Source organism: Cucurbita moschata, unplaced genomic scaffold, assembly GCF_002738365.1.
Source record: "Cucurbita moschata cultivar Rifu unplaced genomic scaffold, Cmos_1.0 Cmo_Scf00005, whole genome shotgun sequence".
Taxonomy (NCBI): Eukaryota; Viridiplantae; Streptophyta; class Magnoliopsida; order Cucurbitales; family Cucurbitaceae; genus Cucurbita; species Cucurbita moschata.
In genome coordinates, this window is record NW_019268521.1 from 3,905,009 (window position 1) to 3,920,510 (window position 15,502).

The 15,502-nt window shown below is 39.6% G+C and overlaps 3 protein-coding genes across 5 annotated transcripts in view; 2 read left to right on the plus strand and 1 right to left on the minus strand.

Annotated features, from left to right (window-relative positions):
- LOC111443595 (protein EMBRYONIC FLOWER 1-like) overlaps positions 1 to 5,208 on the plus strand; it is a 9,814-nt gene extending 4,606 nt beyond the window's left edge. Inside the window, exons 5-10 of one of the 3 annotated variants that reach the window (XM_023081486.1) lie at positions 50 to 175; positions 253 to 372; positions 593 to 1,669; positions 1,772 to 1,989; positions 2,823 to 4,558; positions 4,642 to 5,208. In XM_023081486.1, coding sequence (XP_022937254.1) covers positions 50 to 175; positions 253 to 372; positions 593 to 1,669; positions 1,772 to 1,989; positions 2,823 to 4,547 — 3,266 coding nt within the window. In that variant the 3' untranslated portion in view covers positions 4,548 to 4,558; positions 4,642 to 5,208. Of the gene's footprint in view, positions 1 to 49; positions 176 to 252; positions 373 to 592; positions 1,990 to 2,822; positions 4,559 to 4,641 lie in introns of all 3 variants that reach the window. The other 2 variants (XM_023081484.1, XM_023081485.1) reach the window with 2 other exon arrangements.
- Positions 5,209 to 8,494: 3,286 nt separating this feature from the next.
- Positions 8,495 to 9,856, minus strand: LOC111442616 (U-box domain-containing protein 26). Its single transcript, XM_023080056.1, has one exon. It carries the CDS (start codon positions 9,661 to 9,663, stop codon positions 8,680 to 8,682), a length of 984 nt encoding a protein of 327 aa, XP_022935824.1. The 5' UTR covers positions 9,664 to 9,856; the 3' UTR covers positions 8,495 to 8,679.
- A 612-nt stretch (positions 9,857 to 10,468) lies between these two features.
- On the plus strand, positions 10,469 to 14,177 carry LOC111442833 (probable beta-1,4-xylosyltransferase IRX9H). Its single transcript, XM_023080381.1, has 4 exons — positions 10,469 to 12,132; positions 12,972 to 13,221; positions 13,376 to 13,567; positions 13,695 to 14,177. Exons 1-3 carry the CDS (start codon positions 11,270 to 11,272, stop codon positions 13,544 to 13,546), a joined length of 1,284 nt encoding a protein of 427 aa, XP_022936149.1. The 5' UTR covers positions 10,469 to 11,269; the 3' UTR covers positions 13,547 to 13,567; positions 13,695 to 14,177.
- Positions 14,178 to 15,502: the final 1,325 nt, after the last annotated feature.

A 15,502-nucleotide genomic window follows, 5' to 3' on the forward strand; every position in this document is an offset into this window, starting at 1 on the left:
CCCCCCCCCCCCAAATTCTCACTTCGTCATTTTTGCTGTATTCTGTCAGGATTTGAGAAATCTTTGAATCTAGCTATGCCTGATGCGAAAGACTCGGTGGCTAATGCATCTACAAACGTGTGCAACCTCAACCATCCTCCATCTTTCATTACTGAGAAAGAAAAGAAAGCTGAAGGCATTCTTTGTTCCGACTTTTCCATTTTAATGTTCTACTTTTTCTGGCTCTTGATCACTTTATTTGTTTTTTTCCAGGTTATGAGTTTGACTCTAGATGGATCTTGAATCCAGAAATTCCCATACCAATCAGTATCGTGCCTGAAGTAGAGTCAAGTCTTATGTTAGAACAAAACAGAAGTGATCCAAGTGATCCAGGTAATTTACTGCTGTTATGATGCCAATTTAAAAATCTGCTTGGAGATCATTGCTGAAATTATAGTAGTTGGATAAGCAATCGCACATGTTTCCATATACGGGGAAAATTCCACAGTCATATCTTTAGAAAAGTCTCTCTGTTCATTTATATAGCTCTTCTCATAGTTGCATAATATATATTTGGTTGCTCCCATAAATTTTTATCTTATTTGGAAGACAGTAACTCTTAATCCAGATCATAGAGAATTCGTTGAAAACTGCAACCTACTCTGTGGAAATGAAATTGCTGAGGTTGAGCTTGGTATTCGAAACCTCAAAGTGATTGATGAAAATCCTGAAGTCTTTGATGATGAAAAAAAATTGTGTGCACATAATGAACAAACTGAGATAGCTCTTTCATCATCAGGAGAAAAAGCGATTAATCGGGCATGTAATAGTGAGAGGGATCCTGCAAATGGATATCCTGCAGAACTTGATGAGAGTGATGCCACATCATCTGAGCATACTGAAATTTCAGTAGAAAATGATACGAAAGATCATCAAATGCACAAGTCAGGCAGTTTGCACCGTCGAAAGGCTCGTAAGGTGCGCCTGCTGACTGAGTTGCTGAATGAAAATGAAAATATTAAGACCAATCCCATTTCTACGGGAGAGTCCTCATCCCATGGGATTTCAGAAAATTCTGAAGGGTTAAAAGAGCCTTCTGTTTCCCACTGTCCAGTGGCTGCCAAAAAGAATATCAGGTGTTCAGGTCAGAATTTGAAAAGTGTGCCTCTGAATGAAGATTGCCTTGCTGCAGAAACTTCCTCTTCATACAACGTGGATAACAAGATTCAGGCATTGAAGGGAGATGTGGAAACAACAGATTCTTTTCGTGCTAATGAATCTGAAAATGCATTAATTGGAACTGCTCTACGAACTAAGAAAAGTTTCTTGAACAAGTGTAGGAATGATGTGAAATCAATTCATGGTAAGAAGAAGAACAAAAAGATCCAACTTGAAGCATGCCCTCTTAATATTCCATCAGGAAGTGGTGGCAACATGTCTGACATTTCTCTTAAACACAACGAGTTTTCTGGCAGTGCAATGGATCCTTTTCTTTTATTTGGTTCAAGAATTGAGCCAATTTCTAGTCTGTCTAAGAGGAACAGCAAGATGCCTATAATTGATGACAGGCGGGGTTTTACTTGGAGCAATAGCATGCCAAGAAGAGATTCAGCCTCAAAAGAAGGGGAACTCAGGAACAATGTTCCTACGGTTGTTTCTTGTCCATCAGTGCCGGATGAACCTAGTGGAGGTTTGCATCTTTCCCTCACTAGCAATTTAGCCACTGCAAGAAATGACAAAAAGTCTATTTTCGAGACTGAGGATGGCTTGCATTCGTTGTTGTCTTGGCAAGGAAGTACATCCACAGCAAGCGTTGCTAGGAACAAAGATGCCAAAGCCAAGAAACTTAAAGACTCAAATGTTCCTTTTAATTATTCAGATACTTTTTCTGGGCGAGGGCACTGTGGAGTCAATGGTAAAATAACCACCGGCAGAATGCATACCCCAAACGGGAAGCAAAAGTCGAAGTCTCAAGTTAATGATGGTAGCTGGTCTCATTTGCAGGCAATGGTATCAGTTCTGCCATACTGTGTTGTTATTGTAGCCTATAGAAGAAACTATGATGCACTCATAATGCATGAGGATTTTTTTTTCTCTAAATTACCTGCATTCTGCATGGTTCATCTGATTCAAATAGCTTCGTAACTAAACGTTTCATGGCTTTCAATGGAATCATTCACCAATGCAAACATTAAGTGTTTGGTTTAATGTCTTAAGGACTTCAGCCGAATGAATTTATGTAGTTAATATATGAAAAGTTCAAGTGTAAAGGTTATAAATCGTATCTGGTTGAAACTTATGAATTTTCTCATTTTCTTAATGCTTTATTTACTATTCTCTTACAAGGAATTTGGAAGTGGAGAGTGGCAAGCTATTACATTTCTTGAAATTTCACTTCCCTCTTGGCCTTTTGCTAGAGCAAAGTCTCTGAAGATCTTTTGCTTCCTGTTTCACTCATTTCAGCTATATGTTTCCACCACCAGTATCTCATCACTGCTCTATTATTCCTCTTTATGAATGGAAAACTTGCAAAATTTTCACAAGTAGCTAGGTTCTTAAGCTGTGTACTAAAGATGGAAATCTTGTTTGTTTTAATTGCATCAACACTTTTGTACATGCATCACTCTTAAATTTAAATAAGTCATTGAAAATTACATATGGAACCATAAATCGTTTAACATTCATTTATGACAATTCTACCGTTATTATGTTCCTTAGACTCTCTTTTTCCTTTATAATAACTTGTATATGTTTTATTTTTATTCTTTTATTTCATATATCCCTATATTTTATCGATTGAGATTTCAGGTTTTGTTCTTTAACTAGACTCTATGGTTTTGTAGGATAATTCCAGGGTGGACAGAGTTGAAAAGAGTATTACAATTCAGCAGCACTTGGCAGCTCAGATGAAACAGAGTGAGAATACGGTCGGTAAGATATCTGAGCAAAGAGCTTTAGATGACATTCCAATGGAAATTGTTGAGCTCATGGCAAAAAATCAGTATGAAAGGTGCCTCGATAATTCTGGAAATAGTAAATCCCTATCAAAGACAAGTTCAAAGAAAGCTCAAATTATGAATTTCAGTAATGCATGTGGCAAAAGTGGCTCGTTGCAGGAGAAAATCAGTCACAACTGGAAATCCCAGGTTAGGAATCTGAGAAATAACTTGCAGACGGCAGGAGATAGTGTGGGATACGGCAAACAAAGTTCAGGTAATTACTTTTCTCACACTGAGGCGGAACATTTGAACATAGACCACCTACGTCAGACTCTTATCCCTCCAGAATATTCTACAATTAGACATTCTGAAAGTAAGTCATCAAATGCTGTCAAATTTTTGGCAAGAAGTAATTGTGAGAATGCATGTTCTCAATATAGCCAATACACTGGGGGTCTGAGAGATCAGGATTCCTCTCATTCCAGGGTGCAATCTTTCAGGGGGAATAATACACGCCATCCTGTTTCACAAAACAATGTAGACGTCGCACATCTATGGACAGAAGCCTTGCCAAATCATCATTCATATGTACCTACCACTCCTAGAAAGGTGGCATCTCAGTTGACCAGTGTAAATGCTAGTAAAAACTATCCTGAATCAAGTAGAAAAGGGGCTATGAATCGAGAGCATAATCCAGAAAATTTTAATCCAAAAGTTACCAATCTTGAAAAAGATGATGGTATTTATGGTTTGGAAAATTTCAGCAGGACCAGTGCAAAGTACTCATTTCCTTGCCATTCTAATGGCATTGAGCTTCCCCGAAACCAGAGGGGGCCATTGGATTTGTATTCTAATGAAACCATGTCAGCTATGCATTTACTCAGCCTTATGGATGCAGGAATGCAGCGCAGTGAAACGCATGATAACCCAAAATTTCCCAACAAACCTTTTTCCCATGAGCCAAAAGCTAAGGATATTTCTGGGATGGATAATGGTTTGCACAAGTCCTTTGATACCATAAATTATTTGTCTGATTATTACGGTGAAATCCACCCACTAAAGAAGTCCCACGATTGTTTCCATCGTGCTTCAATGGGCGGTGTATCAGTTTCTCCTTCCATAGGAAATGAAAGTTGTGAAATAGTTGCTGATTTAACCGGTAAAGTTGCATTGCAACGTAAACAAAAAGAGATAACCAAGTGCTCCACTTCAACATGGAACAGAGTTCCAAAATCACAGAAGGGTGTACTTACAAGTGGTAATCTAGGCTCCAATGAAGGAGTATTTCCCATTCATAGCTTGCAAAAGAAATCTGGCGGTCCTTCTAGTTCTTTGGTGTCTATGAGTGGATATCATAGAGTGGAAAATCCTGGACAATGTATAATAGAGCGCCATGGTACTAAAAGAATGTTGGAGCATTCGAAAGTTGGTTCTGAGTTTGGAATGTGCAGCATTAATAAAAATCCTGCTGAGTTTAGCATACCAGAGGCGGGAAATGTATACATGATAGGGGCTGAAGATCTACAGTTTTCAAAAAGGATATCTAAAAATACGCCTGACTTGAATAACATGGATGGGCGCAAACGCAAGAGGAATATGAAGCATGCTGTTGTAAGATCATCTTCATGAAAAACAAGCTGGTAATACTCTATAAGTCTTGTCTTCTGAAATGAATCGAAATACATTTTTGAAGTCATCTAATTGCATGTTCTTCATTTTTCAGCATGGTTTCAACTTTTAAATGGTTCCTTTCCATTATTTGGGAACTTTTAAATGTCTTGCCGGTTAGAATATGAACTGCCATTGCACCCAAGGGTAATATCTATGGTTTGGTAGCTTCCCTACGCTATTGTGTTCACCCTCGTTCTGGCACTCTCCAACAAAGACTGGCTGCAGATATGGCATGTTCGGAATGAGGCAAGGCCTGTACATAATAAGACTACATGAATCTTGAGGTTCAACAGTACACTTATTGTATATGCAACAATTTTGGTTTGATGTGTATGTTGTACGTTGTTATACTTATTCACAAGGTTATGTATATACACTGAGTCCTACTCTTCGGTTTTCGATCGAGGGTAAGCTAAGTCGGTTTTTTGCACTGATGAGGGTCAGCAGTGTGAGAAGGAATAACAGAGAATTAGCTAGCTATTTCTCCTTAGAATGATGCTCATTGTTGGATTCTTCGTGTTGGGAATACTGATATTTGTAGTTTTTGTATGAACTATATGTTGTACTGTGATGTTGCTGGAGTGAGCTTGAAATAAGAAAAAAAAAAAAAAAAAGTCTGCTTGTTCTTGAAAGGCAAATCCAGGCATTGAAAGTTTGAAGCAAGCGTTATGTAACAGCCGAAGTCCATCGCTAGCAGATATTGCTCTTTTTGGACTTTTCCTGTCGGACTTCCCCCAAGGTTTTTAAAACGTGTCTGTTATGGAGGGATTTCTACACTTTTATAAGAAATATTTCGTTCTTTTCTCTAACCGATGTGGTATCTCACACGTTTCCATGCTATTTCTTTTAACAATATGATGATTATTAGAAACAACGTGTCTAAAATTTGATTTGTCACTATTTTAACTAGTTATTTGTTTACTTCCCTAATGAAGAACTTATTGGCAATACCCTAATTTCGTCTCCATATTTGTTAATATTCAATATATTATATTTATTTGATTGCATAATAAATAATTGTCCATTTCCGTCAAAAGTAATTCCAACAAAATAGCTGCAAGTTAAAAAAAAAATATATATATATATATATATCCAAAGACCATAAGTATATATGTCTTGATCAATTGTGAGATGCTCAAATCGAAAAATGGTATCAGAACTAGTAAGCGGGTGGTATGTCAGCGAGGACATTGGGCCTTCATTAGACTCCAAGGGAGTAGATTGTGAGATCGTAGGTTGGAGAGGGGGAGGGGAACAAACATTTCTTACAAGGGGGTAGAAACCTCTCCCTAGTAGATGCGTTTTAAAATCGTGAAATTGACAGCGATACGTAACAAGCCAAAACAGATTATATCTACCAGCGGTTGCTTGAGTTGTTCATGAAAACTAATTACAAACCCAGACTTGTTCAAAGAAGATATTCAAGGAACGTACAACTTTTATGATTAAGAAAGAACACTACGAGACATGCATGGCAGCAGACATGAGCTCTGAAAAATCAACACAAATTTCAGCAAAGATGCTTACAAAAACATAACATTTTCATGGCTCTTTTAAAGCATATAAACATAACACAGTTGGGAGGTAGAAGGTGATCACATCAATGCTTCTTTCTCTTGTGTTGTCCAAAGGGTTTCTGCCATTTATACCCAATGGTATACTAAAATGGTTATGACAAAAACATAGTACTTCTGGGTCTGCCCTCGCTTTTCATTTAATTTAATTACTTTTCACAGAAAAAAGCCTCAGACATGGCAGGTAACAGATGATCCATGGATGCCTAGCTTTGGGTACTCACCAACTTTGATTATCCAAATCCCGAAACGAATCCGAAACAACAAGTACGATAAATTCGTGACGGTTCAACTTAATCCGGGTTTAATTTAAATTTCATGTAGAAACTCTCTAAATTCCGTATTACTTTCGAGTCGTTCAAGTATTTCTAGGCCTTTAAAGATCAAAAGTAGGGTTTCTTTTTGTATATTATATGGATGATTAGATCCACAAGGACCATGATTGGGAATTGTTTGATCGTCTTTCTCCAAGGAAGAGGCAAAAGATAATCAACTTGAATTCAGGACAGTTATTCGAAATCTTAGTGATCTCTTGCTTTTCGTGAAAAAAATACCAATTGAGCTTCTTCAAACATCAAGGAGTTAGGTCAACTATTCAATCAAATGATATTGAGCATCTTTCTTTCCTATCTCTTCTCGAGAAAGAATTGGGCTATTTTTTTTTGCAAAATTTGGTTTCAGACAAGCTACCCTTTGGAATCTGAATTGTTTTCACATATCTTATAGAAAAATCATTAAAAAGTCACCCAATTAATACCGTACTAGTTTCAACGACTGACCCACTAAATTAAACGTGTACTTCACGAGGGTTAAGTAGAATCGATCATACTCGAGATTATGTTTGGATAGTTTGTTAGAAGATTGTATTGGAATTGGAATGAAAGCAATGAGTAAATAATGTCCCTTCAAAGATAGGATTCTCCCAATTTAGGGAAGGTTGGGAGAAATGTGGGTGTGACTGCCCATAATGAGTAGGGGGTAAATTTACGTAGGGCCATGAATGATGAAGAAGGTGGAATTTATAAGGTGAATATGAGAGTATGGGCATTTCAAAAATTGAATCAAAACAAAATAAGGGTACAGAGTGGAAGAGCCAAATGTCAGCCTCTCTCAGCTCAAACACAGCAAGGCATCACGCACACCCTTGCCCCTCGCAGCCCCACCACAGCCCCACACATTGCAAAGCCCCACACATTGCAAAGCCCCACACATTGCTGCTTTGCCAGCCCTTTTAATACCCATTTAATTGCTCGATAATCTAACCTTAATTGCATGTTTTAATTGTATTTTGAAGATTTATATGATATTTGTTTAGATTCTGTCCTTTCTTTTGTCGTGTTTTTAAGTACTTATTCTTTGTAACAAACATTAGGTAGAACATGTGCATACACCTCATTTCCTAACTTTTTTAAATTTATATAAATATCTCAAAAATGGACGGTATTCATGAAGGTTTTGAAAGTTCGAAAGTCAAATCATTCGAATACCGTGATAGGAACCACGAACATCTACATAGTATTATATTCAACCCTAAGTTACTGCTAATAGACTTGTCTGTTTTGGCCGATTACGTATCAGTATCAATCTCACAGTCTTATAGCGCGTCTACTAGGAAGAGGTTTGCACATCTTATAAAGAATGTTTCGTTCCCTTCTCCAACCGGTGTGAGATCCTCACAATCCACCCTTTGGGTGCTCAATGTCCTTGAGGCCACTACTAGCAGATATTGTCTGTTTTGACTCGTTATATATCACATTTTAAAAATTCACCCTCTATGGGCCCATTATTCATTTTAACCTATTACGTATCTCATCAGCCTCATGATTTTAAAAATCCACCTCCCTAGGGTCTAGCGTCCTCATGACTACCGCTAACATATATTGTTTGTTTTGACTCGTTACATATCACATTCAGCCTCGTAGTTTTAAAAATCCACCTTCCTGGGGTCTAGCATCCTTGAGACCACCGCTTGCAGATATTGTCTGTTTTGGCCCATTACGTATCATCATCAATCTCACGATTTTAAAAATCCACCCTCTGTAAGCCCATTATTCATTTTGACATGTTATGTATCGTCATAAGTCTCACGGTTTTAAAAATCCACCCTCCTGGGGGCTTAGCATCCTCGAGACCACCGCTAACAGATATTGTTTGTTTTGGCCTGTTACGTATCGCCATCAACCTCACGAATTTAAAACACGTCTACTAGGGAGAGGTGTGGTATCTCACAAATTAGCGTTACAATTTCTAAGTTTATGGTGTTGTTGGGTATAGGGTATACTATAACTTATAATTACATTCTAAGTAACGAGTAATTTATGTATAAACAAATTAGAAGAAAGTTTTTAATGTGATTTATAAAATAATATTAAAACACATAACCTTAAACCTAGGATTAAGTTTTTGCAATGTAATAGACAACACAGAAAGAACAGCCGCTGACTCATCAAACTTCACACGATTCTAATCACTCAACAAACCAATTTATAAATCTCTCATCTCCAATTATGGATTGCTTAACTCCGGCCCACCACCGTCGCCGGATCTACACCTGCGGTGGAGGAGCCCTCTTGCTGCTCTTCCAGTGCCTTCAGAAGCCTCGCCCCTTTTCTCCTCCCCCTTGCACTACTATCTCCCTGCAGCGCCAACACGACAGCACGCGCCACCTCCTCCGGCGGCGCTGTTACAGCGGACTCGGCTTCCGGCGAGACCCCATTGTCGAAAATAACCCCAAGCACACTTATGGCCGACTCCTTCCCTCTGGCTGCCATTCTTCCCATCATCATCACCATCGCTGGCACAGAGAGCGCGTGGGCTCTCACCTCTGCTGCTCCCTCAGGCACCGTACACATAAGTTCGAGCGACGCGAGTGCTCGTTCTGCCGCGGGGTCTTCCATCTCCGGCAGCGACTCTATCACTGCGCCGACCGCCCCTGCCTCCACCGCAATGTGACGGTTACTCTCTGCCAAGCAGAGGGCTAACAGAATTTTGGTGGATGGTTTGGAACCTGTTTTGGTGTTCAAATTTGCGATTATGCCGCGCATGAGTTCGGGAGTGCAGTCGGGGTCTAGAGATGGGTCGGGAACCAAGGAGCGTTCGAGGAGTTGGAGAGCGGCGAGACGGTCGGAGTCTGAGGCGGAACAGAGTTGGAGCTCTGCGAGGTGGAGGATTTCTTTAAGGGTTGCTGCGGAGATGGATGGTGGCGGAGGAATGGAGAATGTAGAAGGTGGGTCTGGAATTGAAGGGTGCTGGGTAAAAATTGGTGAATGTGGAAGTGGGAATCTCCATTGGGTGAAGCTTTGGGAGGCGGAGGAGGAGGAGGATTCGGAATCGAGAAGCGGTGGACGGCGGGAGTGGGGTGGGGGTTGGTCGGAGGCGGAGGGAAGGGAAGGGAGCGAAGGGGAATGAGAGGCGGTGGGGCTGAGGACGGAGCGAGTACAGTGGCCGAAGAATCCGCAAGAGAAAAGCTGAGTTTTGAGCTTTGGTTGGTGAGTTTTCATGGCGTTTTCAAAAATGGTGAAAAAAAAACCAGAGGGGAAATGAATAGGATCCTGAACCCCAAGGGTTGCTTTGAAATGGGTTAATAATGTCTTCACTCTTTCTCTTATCTTTTTAGTGTCTCACAAAGGGCGATACTATGGTACAACACATCGCACCCACAATTATTGCTCGCTCTCTATCAATCTCTGTCGTGGTCTCACGATTTTAAAACGTGTCTGGTAGAGAGAGATTTACATACTCTTATAAAAAAAATGTTTCGTTTCCTTCTCCAACCGAGATGAGATCTCACAATTCACCTCCTTTGGTGTCAGCGTCCTTGCTAGCACACTACCTCGTGAGATCCCACATCGGTTAGAGAGGAGAACGAAACATTTATTATAAGAGCGTGTAAACCTCTCACTAACAAACGCGTTTTAAGACTGTAAGACTGATGACTATATGTAATGGGTCAAAACTAACCTATCTTTTAGTGGTCAGCTTGAGCCAAGCTATTATTGATGCACATTAAAAAAAACTAAAATATCGAAATATTAAAATTGATATCAATATTTTTACTTGTACATCGACATCAATACCAATACAAACAAAGGAGACTAGTAATATTTAACAAACTGTAATCGACTGGTTGATGACATTATTAATCAAATTAAAACAGTACTATGTGCAAATTTCTCCACAAAATATAATAAAATATGGATGGGATGACATATTTTGAAGATGGAGTTATGAGCTCATAATAACATCAAGAAATCATTAAATGAGGAATAACAATAATAAAAGAACCAGGATGCTATGAATCTATAGAAATAATACCATTTGCATATCACGATAAAAGGAAAATATAAAATCAGTTCCTAACTAATTCCCAAAAGTGAGTTAATTATGTTTATGGGTGCAGCAAAGGTGGTCATGAATCGGGGGAAGCAGGCAAGGCTTCATGTTTCCATATCTACTGCTACCCATTTTGAATTGTAGCCATATGTGCCTAGGCCTCTCGTTTTTGGTCCAGCGACGGCGCTGACGCGAACCCAACTCACAAAAGAAAACCATAAATTTTTTATTCATTGTCTGAATCTCCTTATTGGGGGATGAGAGAGGTGAGAGAGTAGTTGAGTACGAGCTCCAATCCAACTGGGTGGTCTAGTCCGCTTTAAAATCCAGCTCTACAGCGAAGATTTGTGGACAGTGTCCCGATTGTTTATGTAATCTGCGTGTTATACGGCGACCCATTTAGTTGCAGCAGGAACTGATCGCCATTTCAGTGTTAAAACGCTCTTGTTTCAGGTATTGGAACTTGGGTTTTTTGTGTCTTGTGTATTTCTTTCTGGGTTTGTTTGATAATGTTGGGAGGATTTTGGAACTTGTTGATACGGTTCCAATCATTGGTTTCCTAGGTTCTTGGGGTTCGTTTGGGTCTGGTCTGGATTTGGATTTGAAGTCTCCAGTAATTTGGGGAAACTTGGATGGATGGGTCAAACTCTCCGACATGCCACTGAGAGCTCACTAGGATGAGCTGCAATGGGAAAGCTTAGCTCGGTGTAGATTTGGAGCTCTGGTCGGTAATAGTGTCATTGGGAATCTGGGGTTTGTGAGATTTCTCTTTTCATGGCTTCTATTAGAAGAACCTTGTCCCCTGTTCCTCGACCGGGAGCTTCCATGAATGGAGAAGCGTGTTCAGTAGGTTCTCCCCTGTCCAGGTCTTCATTATCTCCTCAAACCTACCCTCAATCTACTGGACTGCACGATTCCCTGTTCAACTCATTGAAGACCCAAGCAGCCACTCTTGGTATCTACTCACCAAGGTCTTCTAGACCAATAGACAAATCTAAATCAAAGGTACCAGTTTGGAAGAGGGCTATGTTCCATTTCTTTATGTGTTTTGTCATTGGGTTTCTTGCTGGATTTACCCCTTTTGCATCCTCGAACTTATCCATGAATGTCATGTCAGAATATCAAGCTTTCCAGTTTGATAGGATCTCCACTGATGAGAATTCTGTGCCTCAGAATAGTTCTAGCAGCACCAACACTAAGAGTAGCCCCACACAATCAGAGGTGCTAATGTATAATAACGTTTCTTATGTTAATTTGGATAGCCATGTAATTGCTCGAGAATTAGAGCCTCGAAAGCTACTGATTATTGTGACCCCGACGTCTGCTCATCCGCTCCAATCCTATTATCTTAATCGATTGGCGCACACGTTAAAGTTGGTCCAACCGCCTCTTCTATGGATAGTTGTGGAGATGTTCTCCCAATCAGATGAAACAGCTGCTGTACTTAGGAGTACTGGGATTATGTATAGACATATTGTTTGCAATAAAAACTTAACTGATATGAGAGATGGAAGAGTTCATCAAAGAAATCTAGCCCTGTCTCACATTGAAACACACCGCCTTGATGGAATCGTTTACTTTGCAGATGAGAATAACGTCTATTTGGTTGATCTATTCGAACAAATGAGGGAGATCAGGTATGATTTCTTAATGCTTATGAAATACTTGCCTTGTTTGAGTATGCACCAATGAGGATGGACTAAATGTTACAATGGCTCTTAGTACAGACAGTTTTTTGCTTCTCAGTTTTGATTCAATTAAGTTGGGAGATTTCTGGTTCAAGGAAGATATGTTAATAAAATTTTCTCATCTTCCATTTCCTATATACCATATCAGTTGCCTCATTCTTGTACTTTTTCGTAGTGTCCTCAGTGCTCGAGATAATACTAAGAAACTAGATCATATCAAACCCGTGGTTTCTCTTTGAATATTTTTGGACTATCAATGTACTTGTGAGATCCCACGTCGATTATAGAGGGGAACGACTCTTTATAAGGGTGTGGAAACCCCTCCCTAACAGACACGTTTTAAAACTTTGAGGGAAAACCCTTGAAGGGAAAACCCAAAGAAGACAATATGTGCTAGCAGCGGGCTTGGGCTGTTACGGTACTGATCTGTTAGATTAACATTTATCATGAAACATGAGCAGCACGGGCTGCCTGCTTACCTATGAATAGCATGTTTTACGAGCACATTCTTATCTACGCAATTTCCTGTCTAAAAGCATGAACTTGTGATCTCTTTTTTCCGAAGATCGTCATCGTAATAAAGAGAAAACAAATTTATTCTTTAACTCAAAAAGTGTGGAGTCAACATTGCTGTTTTCTTTCTCTGCATACACAGGAAGATATTCTGTTGGTACCTGTTACAAACTGTTTGTATCTTCTCTTAAACATGCTTTTTCTTTGGTTAGGCTAATGTGTAGTCATTGCATCTCTTATCATTAGTTCATTTGTTTAAAAACTTTCATTTGTAGACGATTCGGAACTTGGCCAGTGGCGAAACTCTTAGGGGGTGCTAGTAGATCCTTTCTGGAAGGCCCCATTTGCAATGGAAGTCTTGTAATTGGATGGCACGTATATGAGTCAAGTATGAGACTTCGTAGGTTTCATGCTGAAATATCAGGCTTTGCTTTCAATAGCACCATACTCTGGGATCCAGAGAGGTGGCGTCGACGCACTTTAGAACCTGTTAGGCAGCTCGATACCATCAGAGATGGTCTCCAAGTTAGTTTTTATTCCTGTTCATTTATTCTCAAACCAGTTGGAAATTGTACTGCTTTGAGGATAAGAAATGACAAAAAAATAGATCAAATCTTCCATAATTTTCATATATATGTAGCACCTAAAAAACTGGCAACTGATGGATATGTTCTTCTAGGCAAGCGACTTCATCGAGCAAATTGTGGAAGACGAAAGCCAAATGGAAGGTTTACTGGAAGACTGCTCGAGAATCATGGTCTGGAACGTCAATTTTAAACCGTCAAGTGCAGTTTATCCTCACAAATGGTTCATGAAGAACATTCTCGACGTCACTTCTTCACTTACATGAGATTCAAGATCTGAAAGGAAGGTGAGTACTTGAAGCTCTCTTTTTGGCTTTTTTGGACTTCACAAAGACTCAAAAGATTTGTTCTATTGTCTGCAATTCAAAACCAATATGAGTTATAACTTTGATGGTTTATCCTCATGTCATCCAGAAAAGGCTACAATAGCACGCCCCCTCGATAAGCTCAGATGGCCTTCCATTGTCCACCATTATTTTTCAAATTGTTTCTCCTGCGTCGGATTGTTTGGCGTTGTTGGTGAGCGATATGAACGGTGCGCTTACTGCTAGCATTTTTCAAATATATTGACTGAACATTCACTTTATGTAGCTACTGCAAGCTTTTACTCTGTCCAAATGGCAAAGCTTATGGAGGGAAGTACTGTAGTTTCATTCAAATATTGATCTCCTTTTCTTATAAACAACTTTTGTTGATTCCATATTGTACAGAAGGACCCAGCTGCTGAGATTGTAATTGCCAAACCATCCTTGAACTGGCTTTTGTGTTCATTTCTTTTTCATTCCAAAAGTCACCAATTTTGAATCACTTTTTTAGGCGTCAAACTGGATTGCTTTGATCTTGCTACTGTACACACTTACAGATCATTCAATTTGATTTGATGGGTTCTTAGTTTTATGATTTAAATTTCATAATCTTGTTCATGATTGATTGAGGTCTGTGTTTCAGAAATGGGTCCAAACTAGATTCCTTCTCCTCTTACTCTCTTTTGTGGCAAACAAGAACAAGCAAGGATTTGCCTTGCTCAGCAATCAATCCAATGAAATTCTCCACTACAAACTCAGTTCCCTCTTCTTTAGTTCATTTCACCAAGCATAGCATAAAGTGCACCTCACTCCATCCTCATTCCTTTCCCTCAACTTTTAACCATTACCAAACTGGGTTCCAAAAGATTGCAGGAGGAACCAATCCAATGGTTCCCAGTTTGGATCTGATAGCTCTTGCTTGTCTCTATGGCTGCTTCATTGCACTCACTCTCCTTCTCCTCATCTCCTCCCTCTTGGTTGTGTTCTTTCTATCAGCTACCCTCGCTCTGTTTTCAGTATTTGTGGGGGATTTGTACGATGCGTACTCTGTTTTGTGTCCATATTATGAAGAACTCAAAGCTGAAACTGAATTGGGTGTCTGTTTAATGATGTATGGAGTAATGGGGTTTGGTGTTGATGTTGTTTTGGGTATAAAATCTCTTTTCCGACAGCAAAATCTAAGATTCACTGTAAGGCTTCCACAGATGAAGGGAAAAGAAAAACGGTGGCTTGGGTTTGGGCTTGGCATGCTATGAGTGCTGTTCGCCACTTTTAATAATGATCCTTGTGCTTCAACTGACTCTGCCTTTGCCCCTTCCTCAAATTATGGGTCTAACCACATGGTGCCACTAAATCAGATTCTGTTTTTTGGATCAACATCCAATTATTTTGTTAGTAGCTGTTCTTAGTTCAATAAATGTAAGCGTGAGGATCAAATCTTTATGTTGTTCTGTGAAATTTATGAACAATTTGATGAAGAAATATGAATGGTTGTTGTTGTTGTTGAGTGGGTGAGATTCAGGAGGTGGTAGGGATAGTGCTCTATGACCCGCTTCTATGATTATATATAACAGCAGCAATTATGAAAGTTGCAAAGGGCATAGATGGCGTCTTCCAATGGGTGGGTCTGCCATCCTTGGGATTATCATTATGATTATCGTAATTATTGATCATCATTATCATATATTATTGATTCCCGGTGGCTCTTAGACAAGCCTAAAGGTACGGTCCTAATACCCCAAGTTCACTATTAGCAGATATTAAAACGCGTCTGCTAGGAAGAGGTTTTCACACCCTTATAAACAATGCTTCGTTGATGTGGGATCTCACAATCCACCCCCTTTGAGGCCTAGTGTCATCGTTGGCGCTCGTTCCTTTCTCCAATCAATGTGGGACCCTCAATCCACCTCCCTTCAG

What these genes read in the sequence shown, in the direction of transcription:
- LOC111442616 (XM_023080056.1), bottom strand. Translation starts at nt 9,663, where the DNA reads ATGAAAACTCACCAACCAAAGCTCAAAACTCAGCTTTTCTCTTGCGGA.
- LOC111442833 (XM_023080381.1), top strand. Translation starts at nt 11,270, where the DNA reads ATGGCTTCTATTAGAAGAACCTTGTCCCCTGTTCCTCGACCGGGAGCT. An exon ending in GAACAAATGAGGGAGATCAG is followed by an intron (nt 12,133 to 12,971) that starts GTATGATTTCTT and finishes TTTCATTTGTAG; the next exon opens with ACGATTCGGAACTTGGCCAG. An exon ending in CCATCAGAGATGGTCTCCAA is followed by an intron (nt 13,222 to 13,375) that starts GTTAGTTTTTAT and finishes ATGTTCTTCTAG; the next exon opens with GCAAGCGACTTCATCGAGCA.